This window comes from Capsicum annuum, chromosome 1 (assembly GCF_002878395.1).
Source record: "Capsicum annuum cultivar UCD-10X-F1 chromosome 1, UCD10Xv1.1, whole genome shotgun sequence".
NCBI lineage: Eukaryota > Viridiplantae > Streptophyta > Magnoliopsida > Solanales > Solanaceae > Capsicum > Capsicum annuum.
Window position 1 is genome coordinate 80,928,060 of NC_061111.1, and position 14,477 is coordinate 80,942,536.

General features: G+C 36.6%; 1 protein-coding gene across 4 annotated transcripts in view; it reads left to right on the forward strand.

Moving 5' to 3' along the window:
- Positions 1–2,214: 2,214 nt before the first annotated feature.
- Positions 2,215–14,477, forward strand: part of LOC107877117 — a 75,729-nt gene continuing 63,466 nt past the window's right edge. For 2 of the 4 annotated variants that reach the window (XM_016723865.2, XM_016723874.2), the window contains exons 1-4: positions 2,236–2,425; positions 11,093–11,306; positions 11,394–11,551; positions 11,649–11,794. In XM_016723865.2, the coding sequence (XP_016579351.1) occupies positions 2,326–2,425; positions 11,093–11,306; positions 11,394–11,551; positions 11,649–11,794 (618 nt within the window). In that variant the 5' untranslated portion in view covers positions 2,236–2,325. Of the gene's footprint in view, positions 2,426–11,092; positions 11,307–11,393; positions 11,552–11,648; positions 11,795–14,477 lie in introns of all 4 variants that reach the window. The other 2 variants (XM_016723871.2, XM_047405148.1) reach the window with 2 other exon arrangements.

Genomic DNA, 14,477 nt, shown 5'->3' on the forward strand with positions numbered 1-14,477 from the left:
CTTATGGGGGTCTGTGTTGGGTTATTTACTTTTTCGTATTTTTTAGCTTATGAGGGCCAATTTTGTAGTTATGATCACATATTTTTGAAGTTGTTGTTCTATTTATTTATTTAATTGTGTAGAACGAGGTTAGAGTTACTTCCAAATTTGCTCATTTCTTGTCTTAGTTATGTTATCTTACATCTTATCGTATTTATATCATGATTTAGCTCAGTCGGGAGATGATGCATACTGAGTACCGGTGGTTTTGGCACTCATACTATACTTTTGTACCCTTTTGGTGCAAATCCAAGTACTAGTTGCTGCAGCTGATTCGATGATCGTATTGTGTTAATTTCGGAGATAGGGTGAGCTCTTGGAGCTGGAGTTGCCCCTTTTCCCTTCTGTTTATCTATGCCTAGTCTTTTGTTCCGAGACAGATTGTATAAACTATTTTAGGACTTATGGTATGTTATAGTCGCTCTTTTATTGACTCTACCAGGTTTGGGATGATTTTCTATGTTATGACTACCTTTCAGACTATTTCTACTGTTGTGCTTATTTACGAGTTGCATTATTTATTTTGCCTTTTTTGGGACATTTTCCATCAAGTTAGCCCATTGCAAATAGCTTTGGGCTACGATTCGACTTACCTACTGGTGGGATAGAGTAGATGCCATCCTGACTCATAAATTGGGTCGTGATAATATATTTATAACACGTACTTAGCAGTATAATCAGATGAAGACACGTATGCAATGCATCTCAACTTTTCTATATTGTAAAGTTAGTGAAATGACCAAATAACCCTTACTATAAATTTTTTTGATATGTAGCACACATGTCGATACCACCCTTTTTGTATAATAGAAAAATGTAACATAATAAATTTATAAATGAAAATGACACAAGAAAAAATAGATTTTTTTGCGTAAAACTCATGTTTGATTTTAAAATCTTTTCTTATTTGTTATATACTCCTAATTTTTAGAAATTTTACGTGGAGAAATAACTCATGAAGATTAACAGTTTGTTATTTATTTATATTATTATAATCATTTATTTTTTATAATTTTATTCATTTAGTTACAAAGGAAAATTAATTAAATGGGAATAATAGAGAAGTTATAGCTGCAAATTCTTTCTTTCTTTCTTTATTTATTTATAAGATGTTTGATTTTAAAATACGTTATGTTAAATATAATTTTTTTTTGGGATGTCAATTAATTTATTGAGCTTAGCCAACACGATTTAGATGGTAGATAATGAAGGGGATGTTAATTGTAATAATAATTCACATATTATGATTAAAGTGGGATTAACTATCAAGTAAAATTAACGTTTGAATCCTTTTAGAAAACTATCAAGTAAAATTAGTTTAAGATATATATTTGAGTTATAAAGCTTTAAGATTATTTCGTCTCATTATACTCTCAAGACCTTAATTTTTAGAAGGTAAACATAATAATTTTATACCATATTAATATTAGATTTTATTTCTAACTTTATGAATTATATTGTTTTGACATTGTTTTTGCACGCATAGTTGACTAGTTAATTTAGGAGGTGCCTTCTGATTAGGAATCAAACCTTATATATCTCTGTTGTTTGTCTAATTATTATCTCTATTAAATGATATACTTTTGTAAAAATTCCAAAAAAAATCATAAATCATTACAAAATGATAAAAATAAAATCTAAATTGCTATTAAATAATTAAGCCAATAATTCATTACTAATAAATCAGATAAATTAATAACATTTTATTTTCAATTTAAAATATCGGGATCAATTGCATTATGAACAGCCCTACAGTCATAAATGGGCTTTTCCATAATTGGTAAGCTTATAATGTCGAGGACTCGAGGTGTATGCCGCTTTTAGGGATGGTAGAGTGTATAAAAATAATGTAAAATATGATATATTAGTAATGTTTATGAATAATGCTTATACTAGCTGTACTTGCATTAATTATGCTTGTATTTTTTTTATATATTGTTTGATTTAATGTATTAAAAATAACATAAATTGCATAATTTCAATTTTTTTGATAAAAATATCTTCTATATATGTTGGAAAGGATGCAGAAATTTTTTTTAAAAAAATAATAATATCTTTAATCATGTTAATGCATACATTGAATTCATTAATCAAAGATTTTAAAAGATTACTAATACACAATAAAATATTAATTATACATAAATTTTAAAATTATACCAAATATGCTACTAGTAATACACATTAAAATATATTTCCAATACATCCTACCAAACCACCCCTTAATTTCATGGTCTCTGTGTTTCAAACTGAGAGGAAGAGGAACAAGAAAGGGGCGTGGATCAAGAAATGGGGTTCCTCTTATTCTCCGGCAGAAGTGCTCTTCTCCTTGCCCTACTCTCTTGCCTCTCTTTGTTTCTTTTAACTACTCAAGTTGCTGCTCTCAAAGGTTGATTTCCACGATTCTCTCTTTTTTGTTTTTATTTTTTTAATCTATTTTATTACTTTTTCCTCTGCATATTTTCTTCTGTAGTATATATTTGGATTGAATCAATGGTAAAAGACACACTTATAAGCTGTTACTTTTTCTTACCTCAATTTTCCACGGTTCAATTACTCTACTAAACTATTACAACGACAGCATGGTGTGTAGGCCAACTCAATGTCGAGGTGTTTTTTAATACGAAGAGGGAGTGATAGTTTTGGTATGTGAATTGAACAATAACAAGTTATAGTTTAGGTGTGTTTTTTGACCATTTGGATTTGGGCATCCAATTTTGCTCCGTGGAGGGTCATTTGACAAATGTAGATGCTCAAAATACTTCATTAAATTCAAAATAGAGATTGAAACTAATAGTCACAAGTTGTTGAGAAGATGGTACAATCCCAATTGCCTCCGGACCTTTGGATGGGATGCTTATGATTCTAGAGGTGCTTGAAGACTCTTAGTGCTATCAAAAGGTGCCAAATGGATGATGATTATCTTCAAGGAGGGTCAAGGGACTTTGAAGAGGTCAAAGGAGCGCAATACGGGGCTAAAAAGCCCCTGGGAGGTGACATGCCCCCCATCTGCTCTAGAGGTGCACCTAACCTGCTCAAAACAGTGGCACATACGCCAGAGATGTGCCCCGCATGTGCCCAACATGCTTAAGCAGATGCCAAAGCCGCTGCCTTGCTGTATTCGTGCAAATGGGTCACTTTTGGTCCCATAAGTTGTAATAGTCAACCCTAGACTATAAATAGGAGCTTTCTTTCATTTTTAGAAGAACTTTGTTGGTAAATGACTTATTACTCTCTTGTGAGTGGGTGTGTAAGCTTGGATTAGCTTGCGTTGATTCTTCGTTTAGAAACATTGGTTGCTTGGGAATCGATTCCCTTGTGGTCAACGTACGATTTAGGTGCTTTGTTTGGTTTAATTGATTGAGGATTAAGGGGTCGTTTGGTTGGGAAATAGTTATCCCGAGATAATTAATCTCGGGATTAGTTATTCCGGGATTACCCAAGATATCTTATCCCACCATGCGTATGGGATAACTTATCCCATCATCATGGTGTAAATGGTGGGATAAGTTATCCCGGTATTGATTAATACAACCAACCAAACATGGGATAAAATGATCCTTCATTTTATCCCGGGACTACTTATCCCTTATACGTCACACCAAACGACCCCTAAGGGGTTTATATACCCTTTGTTTGCTTTCAATTTTTTTCATTATGTCTATCTTTTTACCTTCCTATCTATCTTTATCTTTTATTCTTTGTTTCTTAGTTTAGTTTTAATTTCATAGTTTGTCTGATATCATTTGGTATCCGACCCGAGCTTGATTTCGTTCCCACGAAGTCAATCTTGGGTCTCGTTGTCTAAAAAATTGAAAAATAAAAAAGTGTCAAAAAACATTTTAAAGAAAATTCCAAATTTCTTTTTTGTGTTTTTGAGTCCTTATTGTTGTTTCTACACTAGTTTGTTCCATCTAGTGATATTTAGGTTGGAACTTGATCATTTAGTGTGTTTGGAAGAGTATTGGCGAAGGTCACCATTGTTGAGCTTGTTCTTGAAGAAATTATTGAAGTAGGTACTTAGATCTTGCTCATTTGGTGTTGGATTTTGGGTTAACAAGTGTTGGAAAGTGTTTTTCACACCAAAAGGATCCTAAATCGAAGTGGCGGTGCCATTTGGATGAGTTTCACAATTTCACCATTTTTGTGTTCTTGAAGGTTGAAAAAATAGCAAGTGGGTTTAAAAATCTGAAGAAATTAGATGAGAATTGGAACTTAATGTTGTTTGCAATGTGTTTAGAAGGTTGAAAAGTGCTTGGGTTCAAAATTTGATCACATTCCGAGCAAAGGTGAAAGAGTTGGAAATTTTGGTGTTCATAGTGTTCTTGAAGAAGTTCATATCTTCAATAGGCAAATTCATCAAAAAGTTGTTTGATCCAAGAAAGAGGAAGGAAAAGTGGGCAAAAGTGTTGTTACAAAAACATATCCAAAGTACCAAGGAATAGTCCAATAGAAGATGACAAAAAGGGGACCGCATGAGGGCATTTTCGCCTTTTGTACCAGCTGGTTTGGGCCACCTGCGCCTGAGGTGCGCCTGACTTGCTAAAGCAGGTCAAAGGTAGTCCAAACCAGTAGCTCCTGCACTCAGGGTGCGCCTGGTCTGCTCCCGATATGCTCTAGCGTATTCCAAACGTATATTGAGCCTTCCAACTCACGTTTTGCAAGGTTCCATCAATCTAACTTCATTTCTTGATCCTTAACTTCATCTTTTGATTCTTAAACACTAATTAACAACTAATAATTGATCTATTAGTTGATTAATTAGTTCTTGAGTCCGATTCCTTTCTTGTCCATTCTTTTGTGCTTTTCTCTTTTGTTTTCGTAGTTCTTTCTTGATTCAAGTGCGTTAGTTCATTTTTGAGTTTTTCTTTTAATTTCAAACAAGAATTCGTTCCGATCACAAGCCACAATTGATACCAAGTCTTCTAATTGGAGTACAAACGATCTTTCAATGCTTGCTGCGCTAATTGAGAGACAAAACAAAGGTTTGTGCTCCAAGAGCTTGTGAGGTTGATCCCTTAACTCTAACTTGTTTGTTGTTTTTTGTTTTTGTTTACTATTTCCTTATTAGGTACAATGGCATCGGGAGATGACAACCAAAGTACTACGAGAGAGATAAACATGAAAGCTTTAATGGCGGCCATAATGAGTGTGAAACAAGATGTAAATGAAGTTTGAAGTCAAGTGTCGGGATTGAGTAAGAGGATGGACACCATGATAGGTTGTCTAAACTTCCCTAACTCCACCCTTTCCAATCCACTAAATTTTCAAGCTTTTCTTGAATGGACATGCTCAAAATACCGTCCTTAAACTACCCCAAGTTCTACTAAACCAAAGTCAACCTAATCAAGTTGAGGATGAAGGGGAAGAAGAAGCTAGAAAGAGGGGAAGAACTTGGCTCAAGAAGGAGAGTTATGTGAGGATGTTGAGCCAAGGATTAAATTGAATGAGGTAGACAAGGAACACTTAGTTGTGGAACTTGTCAAACCTAAGCCCTTGTTACATGCTAACCATGGAATTAGCATTTTGCCTAGTACCAATACTTCTCTCTTGCAGGTTCATGAGCCAATGCTTCCGAAGAAGGATTCAAAGAAGACCTTTCATGAGGATAAGTTTAAAGGCCTAAATGAGTTCTTATTCAAGGGTTCCGAAGTTGATCAAGGCTTGACTCAAAGGAGGGACCTAGTCAAACTCATATGGGTCGGTGAATACTTTATGACAAGGGGTGAAACATCTAACCCCATGGATCGAAAGGAGTTACCTCCCAAGGAAATTCCTACAAAGAGGCAAAAGGATCAAGCCTATTGGTCCAAGTTGATGCATGAAAGGTAAGGTCCTTGTAAAGCACCTATGGAGAACAAGATAATAAGTTCAAGCAGTTGCTTCCAAAGTATGTATCTAGCCCCTCCTATTCCCAGTGAGCCTTGGAGGCATGATGATATTTTTCTCATATTGACTAGATCTTTGAAGTTGATTGATATCATGTTATATCATGAGAGTATTAGTGACTTCAAGATTCGTTTAGGGAGTTTGTCTTTGGTGCTTGAATTGTGTGGGTCTTGCAATCTAAATGCCCAATCTATTTGTTGCTTTAGGAAGAGTCCTTGGTGTGTACTTGATGTACAACTTTTGTTTCCTAATCCTTGTCACACTTGCGTGGTTGGACGAGTTGAAGTAATAGGAAGGAGTCTTAAGAGCATACTAAGTGACATGAAAAAAAGTCACACAACTTCGTGTGTATACTATTTGGTTTGGCTGAATTGGTTTCTAATTCCGCTAATAGCATGATTCCATTGGTGAATGCAGTTCTTGTGGGAAGTTGCTTGAAGGGAAAAAATATAATGTGCTTAAATTGTCGTCTCATCTTCTTGTATACTTATGATGGAGGGTAATTTAGATGAGAATGGTGTCCTTAACTCTTCTCTTTTCTATTTTTTTACCTATGATGATGACCGTGTTTTTGTTGAAAATGCATTTTGTGTGAACATGGGTTGTCTTGAAAGGAAGGGTGATGTGCATCCTAATGACTTGACTTCCTTCTGGATTGTTCCAACTCCTAGTGACTTGACTATTAGCTTTCTTGAGTACCTTGCTACTCTTAAGTATGGAAACACCTTGGATGGGACTATCTACTTCATATCTTTCTTTACTATATCTTTGCATTTGATGACATCCATGTTGATGTTGGATTTGTTTTAGATAGAGGTAGGAGTTCTTGGGTATGGTCTTATGGTGAAATAATGAAACACTTATGTCTTACGACGTTGGTAGTTTCCTTGTTTCATAAGGCTTCTTATAGCGAACACCTTTGTGTAGTGTATGATGAATTCGTTTTATTAATAACAAAGGATTGTTGGTTGTATGGAAAATGTGAGCCTCCTTGGCATGGATATATTGATATTAACCCTTGTGCTTTGAGTATGTTTTGGTTGTTTGTTCTTCTCTTATGCTTTAAGGTTGTAAATTCGAGAACGAATCTTCTTCAAGAAGGAAAGGATGATACAATCCAAATTGCCTTCGGACTTTTGGACGGGATGCTTATGATGTTAGAGGTGTTTGACGACTCCTTAGTGCTATCAAAAGGCTCCAAATGGATGATGATTACCTTCAAGGAGGGTCGAGGGACTTTGAAGAGGTCAAAGGAGTGCAAGATAGGGCTGAAAAGTCCCCAGGAGGTGACATGCGCCTCAGTTGCTCTAGAGGTGCGCCCAACCTGCTCTTGACATGCTTGAGCAGGTCAAAACAGTGGCAAATGGCCAAAGATGCGCCCCACATATGCCCAGCATGCTTAAGCAGATGCCAAAGCGGGTTGTCTTACTTTATTGTTGCAAATGGGTCACTTTTGAGCCCACAAGTTGTAATAATTAACTCTAGACTATATATAAGAGCTTTTTTTCATTTTTAGAGGAACTTTGATGATAAATGACTTATTACTCTCTTGTGAGTGAGTGTATAAGCTTGGATTAGCTTGCGTTGATTCTTCGTTTAGAAACATTGGTTGCTTGGGAGAATCGATTCCCTTGTGGTCATCGTACTATTTAGGTGCTTTGTTTGGTTTAATTGATGGGATATATTTGTGAACTTATTCCCTATATTGTATTCTCTTGAGCGTTTCACTTTTTTAAGAGTTATCTCCTACATGTATTTATTAAGAGTAGACCATTTAGATATGGATCTTCACTTGATTACCTGAACAGTATTGAAAGTAGTACTACTGGCTGTTATGTGCGAATGTGTTGTATAAATATCAATGGAATTTGAATTTTTAACGTATTACTATGTATTTTAATGGTTGAAACCTTTTGTATTAGCAAATAACTTGTTGAGGAGATAACTAGAGGTTCCGAAGTTGTGTATGGTTCATGGTTGTCTCTAGTGACTATGCTACCCGTATTTGTACCTACTTATCCTGTTTTTCTATGTCCAACTGAAACTATCAACTCCAAAAAGGGGGCATCTCGGTGCAATAAAGCTTTGGCTATGCGCAGGGTTTGGGGAAGGGTCCCAGAGCAAGGGTGTATTGCGTGTATTGTACGCAGCCTTACCTTACATTTCTGCAAGAGGCTGTTTTCAAAGCTTGACATGTGACCAGGTGGTCACATGGCAGCATGGTAACAACTTTACTCGTTACTCCAAGGCAGAAACTATCAATTCCATTACACATAAAATAAACTTCCATCTACCAGCAAATAACATTTAAAATTTGATGGAAAGATCATAAAGAAATAAAAGCCTATCAAGTTGAGAAGATGTTTGAGTCCAAAGAGATCTTGCACACCATTTTGTAACTGCTACTTTTTCATATAGAAATTAAATACTTGTTTTGAGCCCTCTGGTGCCTTCATAGTTAACCAAGCGGTTGCTTGCACTCACTTTCACATCATGAAGTGCTTCTTTCGGAGTTAAACTTTGGTTTGTCCATATTTCGATAAAAAATATCTGTTGTTTTCATTCCCATTCCGAAACTTCGGCTTGTCCATATTTCGATAAAAAATATCTGTTGTTTTCTTTCCCATTCCCATAAGACTGAATGCTATGATTCACTTTTCCAACAGGTATGTATACATCATCTATAGGATAACTTCCGTATATTCAGTTAACTTTTCTCGTCTGTTTTTTTGGAATTACGCTGCTGTGAATATCATCCACCCCATTATAGACATAGGTGGAATGATTAAACTAGGATAAATGGTAAGTGGCTATGTTTGATTTCAAAATCTGGAGCTATTATCTGATGGCTTAAAGTGTAGCTGTTACTGCAGTATTTCATAAAGATGTTACGCAGCTATAGAAGTAACTGCAAATGCTGTATGTCTTATGACAATGGTGCTTAATTTGGTCCGAGGAGTTCTTCTGAAATTCATGCCAAAACATTAATACCCTATGTTCATGAATAAATTTTTTGATTGAAGCCTGAGTACTTCAGCACAGCAGGTCTGTACTCTCTTTTGTCTTTTTTTATTTGTCTAGGTGTCAGGATATTCATGAAGTTAGTGGATAAGATGTGAGTCATATGTCTAGTTCATGTTGATTAGTTTGCACATACAATTGGTTATTCATTGATAGCACTGCTATTTAGATACTTACATTGCTGGTTTAGCAAGGTTTTCTTTCTTATAAAATCAGTGGGAATCTAAATCTGGATAGATCTCTACATTTGTGGGATTGATTTTCTTGGATTTGGGAAAGCGGGGGTTGGTAACCTAGTCCCCAAGGGAAGAAGCTTCAAGTATCTTGGGTCTACGAGGGTAGCACACATCGTATAGGAACGAGATAGATGAAATGGAGGCTCACATTTGGTGTCTTATGTGATAAGAATGTATCCCTGAAACTCAACAATAAGTTCTCTAGAGTGGTTGTTAGACCGAATTTGTTGTACGGGGTTGAGTGTTGGTCTATCAAGAACTCTCACCTTCAGAAGATGAAGGTAGCATAAATGAGGATGTTTAGATATAGTGTGTGGGCATAATAGGAGAGACAAGATTAGGAATGAAATTTATAGGGCAAGGTGGGAATGACCTTTGCAGCAGACAAGATGCAGGAAGCGTGATTGAGATGGTTCAGGCATGTAAAGAGGAGCACAGATGCCCCATTGAGGAGGTGCGAGAAGTTGACAGTGATAGGTCTACGGAGCGTTAGAGGTAGACCAATAAAGAATTGGGGAGAGGTGATTAGATAAGACACGACACTTCTTCAGCTCATGAGGACATGACCCTAGATAAGAGACTATGGAATTTGAGGATTAAGGTATGTGGTCAGTAGGTAGTCAAGTTCTCTCTTCCAGTGCTAGAGCGTAGTTCTAGCCTGGAGCACCTATCTGCTTCCTTACCAGTTTTGTTAGGATTGTGCTAGCATTATATAATTCTTCAGTTTTATTACTACTGTTGTTTCTTTTACTTTGCATATTACTTTTTTGCTGTCAGTACATTATTGTCTTCAATATTTTCATCATTTTTGTTTTTGCATTTTTCATCATACCTGTTGTAAAAACTATTTTCTTGAGCCGAGGGTCTATCGGAAGCAGCCTTTCTACTCCACAAAGGTAATGGTAAGGTCTGCATACATCCACCTTCCCCAAACTCCACTTGTGGGATCACACTGAGTATGTTGTTGTTTGTTATTGGGAGCTCAAAATGTAGAGCAGAATATTGGGTTAAAAGGATCTCAGGATGGGTGCCTGTTAAATTGCTCGGTTGTGTTCAATTTCAGCTTGTTTTTAATGCATTATCAAGGATAGACACCAAGTACTTATATCCATTCAATACAACTATGCCCAAGCCAAATAGAGACTCGATCTAATATATATTGGATTTGGAGGCATAACGTAGTAAAAGATGGAGGATAAATTTGGCTTGTTTGGTGAGTAGTAGTGAGTACAACAACAACAACAACAAACCCCGTAAAATCCCACCGGTGGGGTGTGGGATGGTAGTGTGTATGTAAACCTTCCCCCTACTCTTCCATGGTAGGAAGGCTGTTTCCCATAGACCCTTGGCTCAAGGAGAGATGAAAAGAAGCAGGGTGAGCAGTAGCAACTGTGCAAAGGAAAAGATTATTAGTGATATACTGTCAAAAAAGATATTGAGAAAATGAAAAGGTAGAACTCAATCAATTAGTTGTGGATTCGTTGGACAACATACCATTTAAAAAATGAGCAATTGTCATGGACTTCTCAATTGTTTCTATTCCAAGTATCTGAAGAGCATTACAATGAAAACTGTGAACTATATATATGATTTGTCTTACTCCATAAAGGATTAGTCTAGCCAAATAAGATGTTACAAAGACCAATGTTTGCATCTTTAACCTGGGACAGTAGCACACTTGAAGATAGCTTGCTCAGGCTCTAAGATAATCAATTTTTGGCAAATAAAAAGCTGCAAACTTGAATAATATTAATTTCAGTAGGTCCGCATAACTTAGCTTTTTCTTGGGGTTGATATCCTTGATAGTGTAAATGAATCAGATGCCGACTCACATAAGTTGGCAGAGATTACTATCTTTAGGTTAGCACACTATCTTGTATTTCTCAACCTAGTGCTTTTTTATATGACAGGTGTTAAATTGAAAAATCAGATACTGGATGTGACTCCAATTAATTATGTGAGAGATCCTTTGTTGAAAGATGATGTATTATGCGAACGCATTCTAATCACTGGTCTATCACGATGGAGACTTAGCAGTTATTCTAGTGCATATCGAGTTAGTTGTGTCCCCTCAGCAGTAATCCCAGATAGGTTGCTGGGAAAAATACAGATATGCTTTCACAAGTAGAGAATACCTATTCTCAAGCTTCTCTGACATGATTTAGTCTTTTCCATTGGAGATTTCGACTCTCAGGGATTTCTATCTTGCAGGAATTCTTCTCTTGGCTTGTGCCAGTGTGAACATGGTGCGTGGAAGAATTTGCAGAAAGGGTCATGGAACTCTGTCATGTCCCCTTACGAAGATAGAATTCTTGATGTGGAGCTTGTTGGTGGTCTTTCTGGTTCTGTTACTGTAACTATTGAAGAAGGTTGGGCATATACATAGTTATGCTTGGGACTTTATGGGATCTGTGGAATCTGTTTCCTCTCTACTGCTTAGTTACCTCCTTTTTGAATGATGTGCAGATTTACAAAGATGGCGTCTGCTCTTTCTTGCTTTTGGTATAATGCTACTGCTCATGGCACCGATTGTTAGCAGTTGGGTTCCATTTTACTACAGCAGTTCAATGGCTATTGGAGTTTGTCTTGTCATCATTGTCCTTCTGTTCCAGGTAATGTTATTCTTTAGCTGTGTAATGATTTTCTGCTGTCCTCACTTTTATGTACGTAACAAAATAGTTTAGGTCTTTTTCCTATTTATAATTTATGTGTACATTGAAGCTTGTGTGGGATAAACATCTTATTTGCTTCACTTTTGCCCATTCCTATAGGTTCTAGAGCTGGTTAGTTTCTGGGTATATGTTGGCCCTTTTTTTTTTATCAAGTAAAAGTATTTTCATTCACAAACATGACCAAATCGGTCATATACATGGTTACCAAAAGATCAAAACTCTACAATATATGACGCTCTACAAAATCCACCCAATCATCTAAGCAAGAAGGAACTTTTTGTTTGCACCTTAAGAAAATAAGAAAGCGGAGACTACTCCTCAATAGCAAGAAACTCGACTCTACACCTTCACAAGCTCTCCTATTTCTCCCTCTCCAAACTACCCACATTAACGCTATCAGAACTATGTTCCAAGCCCTTCGTCTTCTCTGCCTTCTCCCTCTCTTCCAACTCAGCATCAGATCTTTCACAGTTCTTGGCATTACCCAAGGAGTGTGAACCCATCTAAACATATCCCACTATAATCACATGATAAGCCCGCAATGTAGAAGGAGGTGATCCACATCCTCGCCTGTCTCCTTGCACATGTAGCACCAACTAACGCAGACAACCTTCTGCTTTCTAAGATTTTCGGCCGTCAAAATCACTCCTCTAGTGGCTAGCTAATTGAAAAAGCACACCTTCCTTGACACATTTTGAACCCATATTGCATTACATGAAAACTCGACCACCTCCTCAACCAAAAGTTTCTCATTAAAAGACTTCACAGAGAACACATCATTTCTTCCAAGATCCCACTGCCACCCATCGGGATTATCCGTCAAATTGACGTGCTTGTGAAGAAGGTTTATCAATCTTTGAAACTCACTCACTTCCCAATCATGAAAATCCCTTCTAAATCTCAGATCCCAAAAGACTTTCTGGCCCTTTAGCTCAACCTCTAGCTGCCCAGTTAATACTTGTCCTATTGCCAACTTTAAAAGACCTACTGTACCTACAGCTAACGCCAAAGCATGAGAAATTTGATCCTTTTTGGTATAAATGGGTAACTAACAGAATCCAATTCTTCAGAAAACCATATTAATTTTACGGGTTGTTCAACTGATATGTTCTATGTCTCATCTTTCTTTTCCTACATTGTTCCATAGAGTTATATACTTCTATTGCAATGGAAGCATCAGATAACCTTTATGGATGAAAGATTGAAATTGATATAGATAGAAAGCTTCTAATCTCTCCAAGATCTTAAGTATTGGGAAATCTAGTGGGATCTCATAATAACAAGGAAATTCTGCAGAGGGGTTTATTGGAAAAGTTGTGTAATGAAAACTCACCGGCACTTACTTATCCAAAAACAAAAACAAAAACACTCACTGGCTCTTAGATTCAAGCATACATAAAAGAAGAAGCCTTGGCTTCACTTTTGCAAAACCAGTCTTAGGGAAGCGTGATCCGGAAAAAAGCGACAAGGCTCCGCATCACGCATTACGTGATGCGACCACATCATTGAACAAAAGCGCAATTTAAAAGAAAAAAGACCAAATAGCACCCAACAGTAAGTCATTACTGAAAAGACCACAACAACTACATAAACAACAATAAAGACAATGTATATAAGCAAAAGTCTAAACGAAACACCAAAATCATAGGTTTGATCACCTAAACCAGAGGAAGAAAAAAGAAGTGAGGAGCAGTGGTTAAAAAAACAGAGAAAAAGAAAAACAGAGAGAAAATAGAGCAAAACAGTAACTGATCACAGCTGTGAACAGAAGAAGTGAAAAAAAAGAAGAAAAAAAATTGTGAAGTCGCAGCAGTGAAAAGCAGCAAACCAGAGAAGAAAGAAGAAAGAAGAAGGAAGAAGAAGGAAGAAAAATTATCATAAAATCTCAGTGAAGAAGAATAAAGGTCGCAGTGAAGTCGCGACTCTCTTCAGAGCTAACCCTAAAATCCGCAGAACGAAAAAAGAATATAACTGGACAATGAAGTGGCCTAGCGGTCAATGAAGTGGGTGGAAACCATGATATCTCAGGTTGAAATCCCAGTGGAGACAAAAATACTAGGTGATTTCTTCCCATCTATCCTAGTCTTAGTGGATAGAGTTACTTGTTACCTGTTGCTGGAGGGAGGTGGCAGGTATCCCATGGAATTAGTCGAGGTGCACACAGGTTGGCCCAAGAACCACAGTTATCAAAAAAAAAAAAAGAAAAAAGAGAATATTACTAGAGGAGAGATACTGTAGAAATGTCAACCCTAGGATCTGCCAAAAAGAGACATAAAGTGGGTCAAATTTGCAGCATTGGTTGCTCTGGTAAGTGAACAAATTTTATTCAGTCATAAGTCAGTGAAATCTAAAATCTAGTTTTAGTTCTTCCCTTTTTTGCTTTCCCTTTTCGCTGCTAGTTCATATTCTTCACTTACTGGTTCAGGTCCTTTTTTGGCTATCCTATTCCTAGGAAGAATGGATTTTTTGATGCTTTTGAGTTATACATTCCATTAAGTAGAATGAAGAAACCTGTCAACAATTCTCGAGGCACTGAGTTGATTATTTATGAGAAATCACACATGGATTCAGAGATTCTTCTACCACTTGCTTGTTTGGTTGGTTACTTGGTTAATTTGAAGTC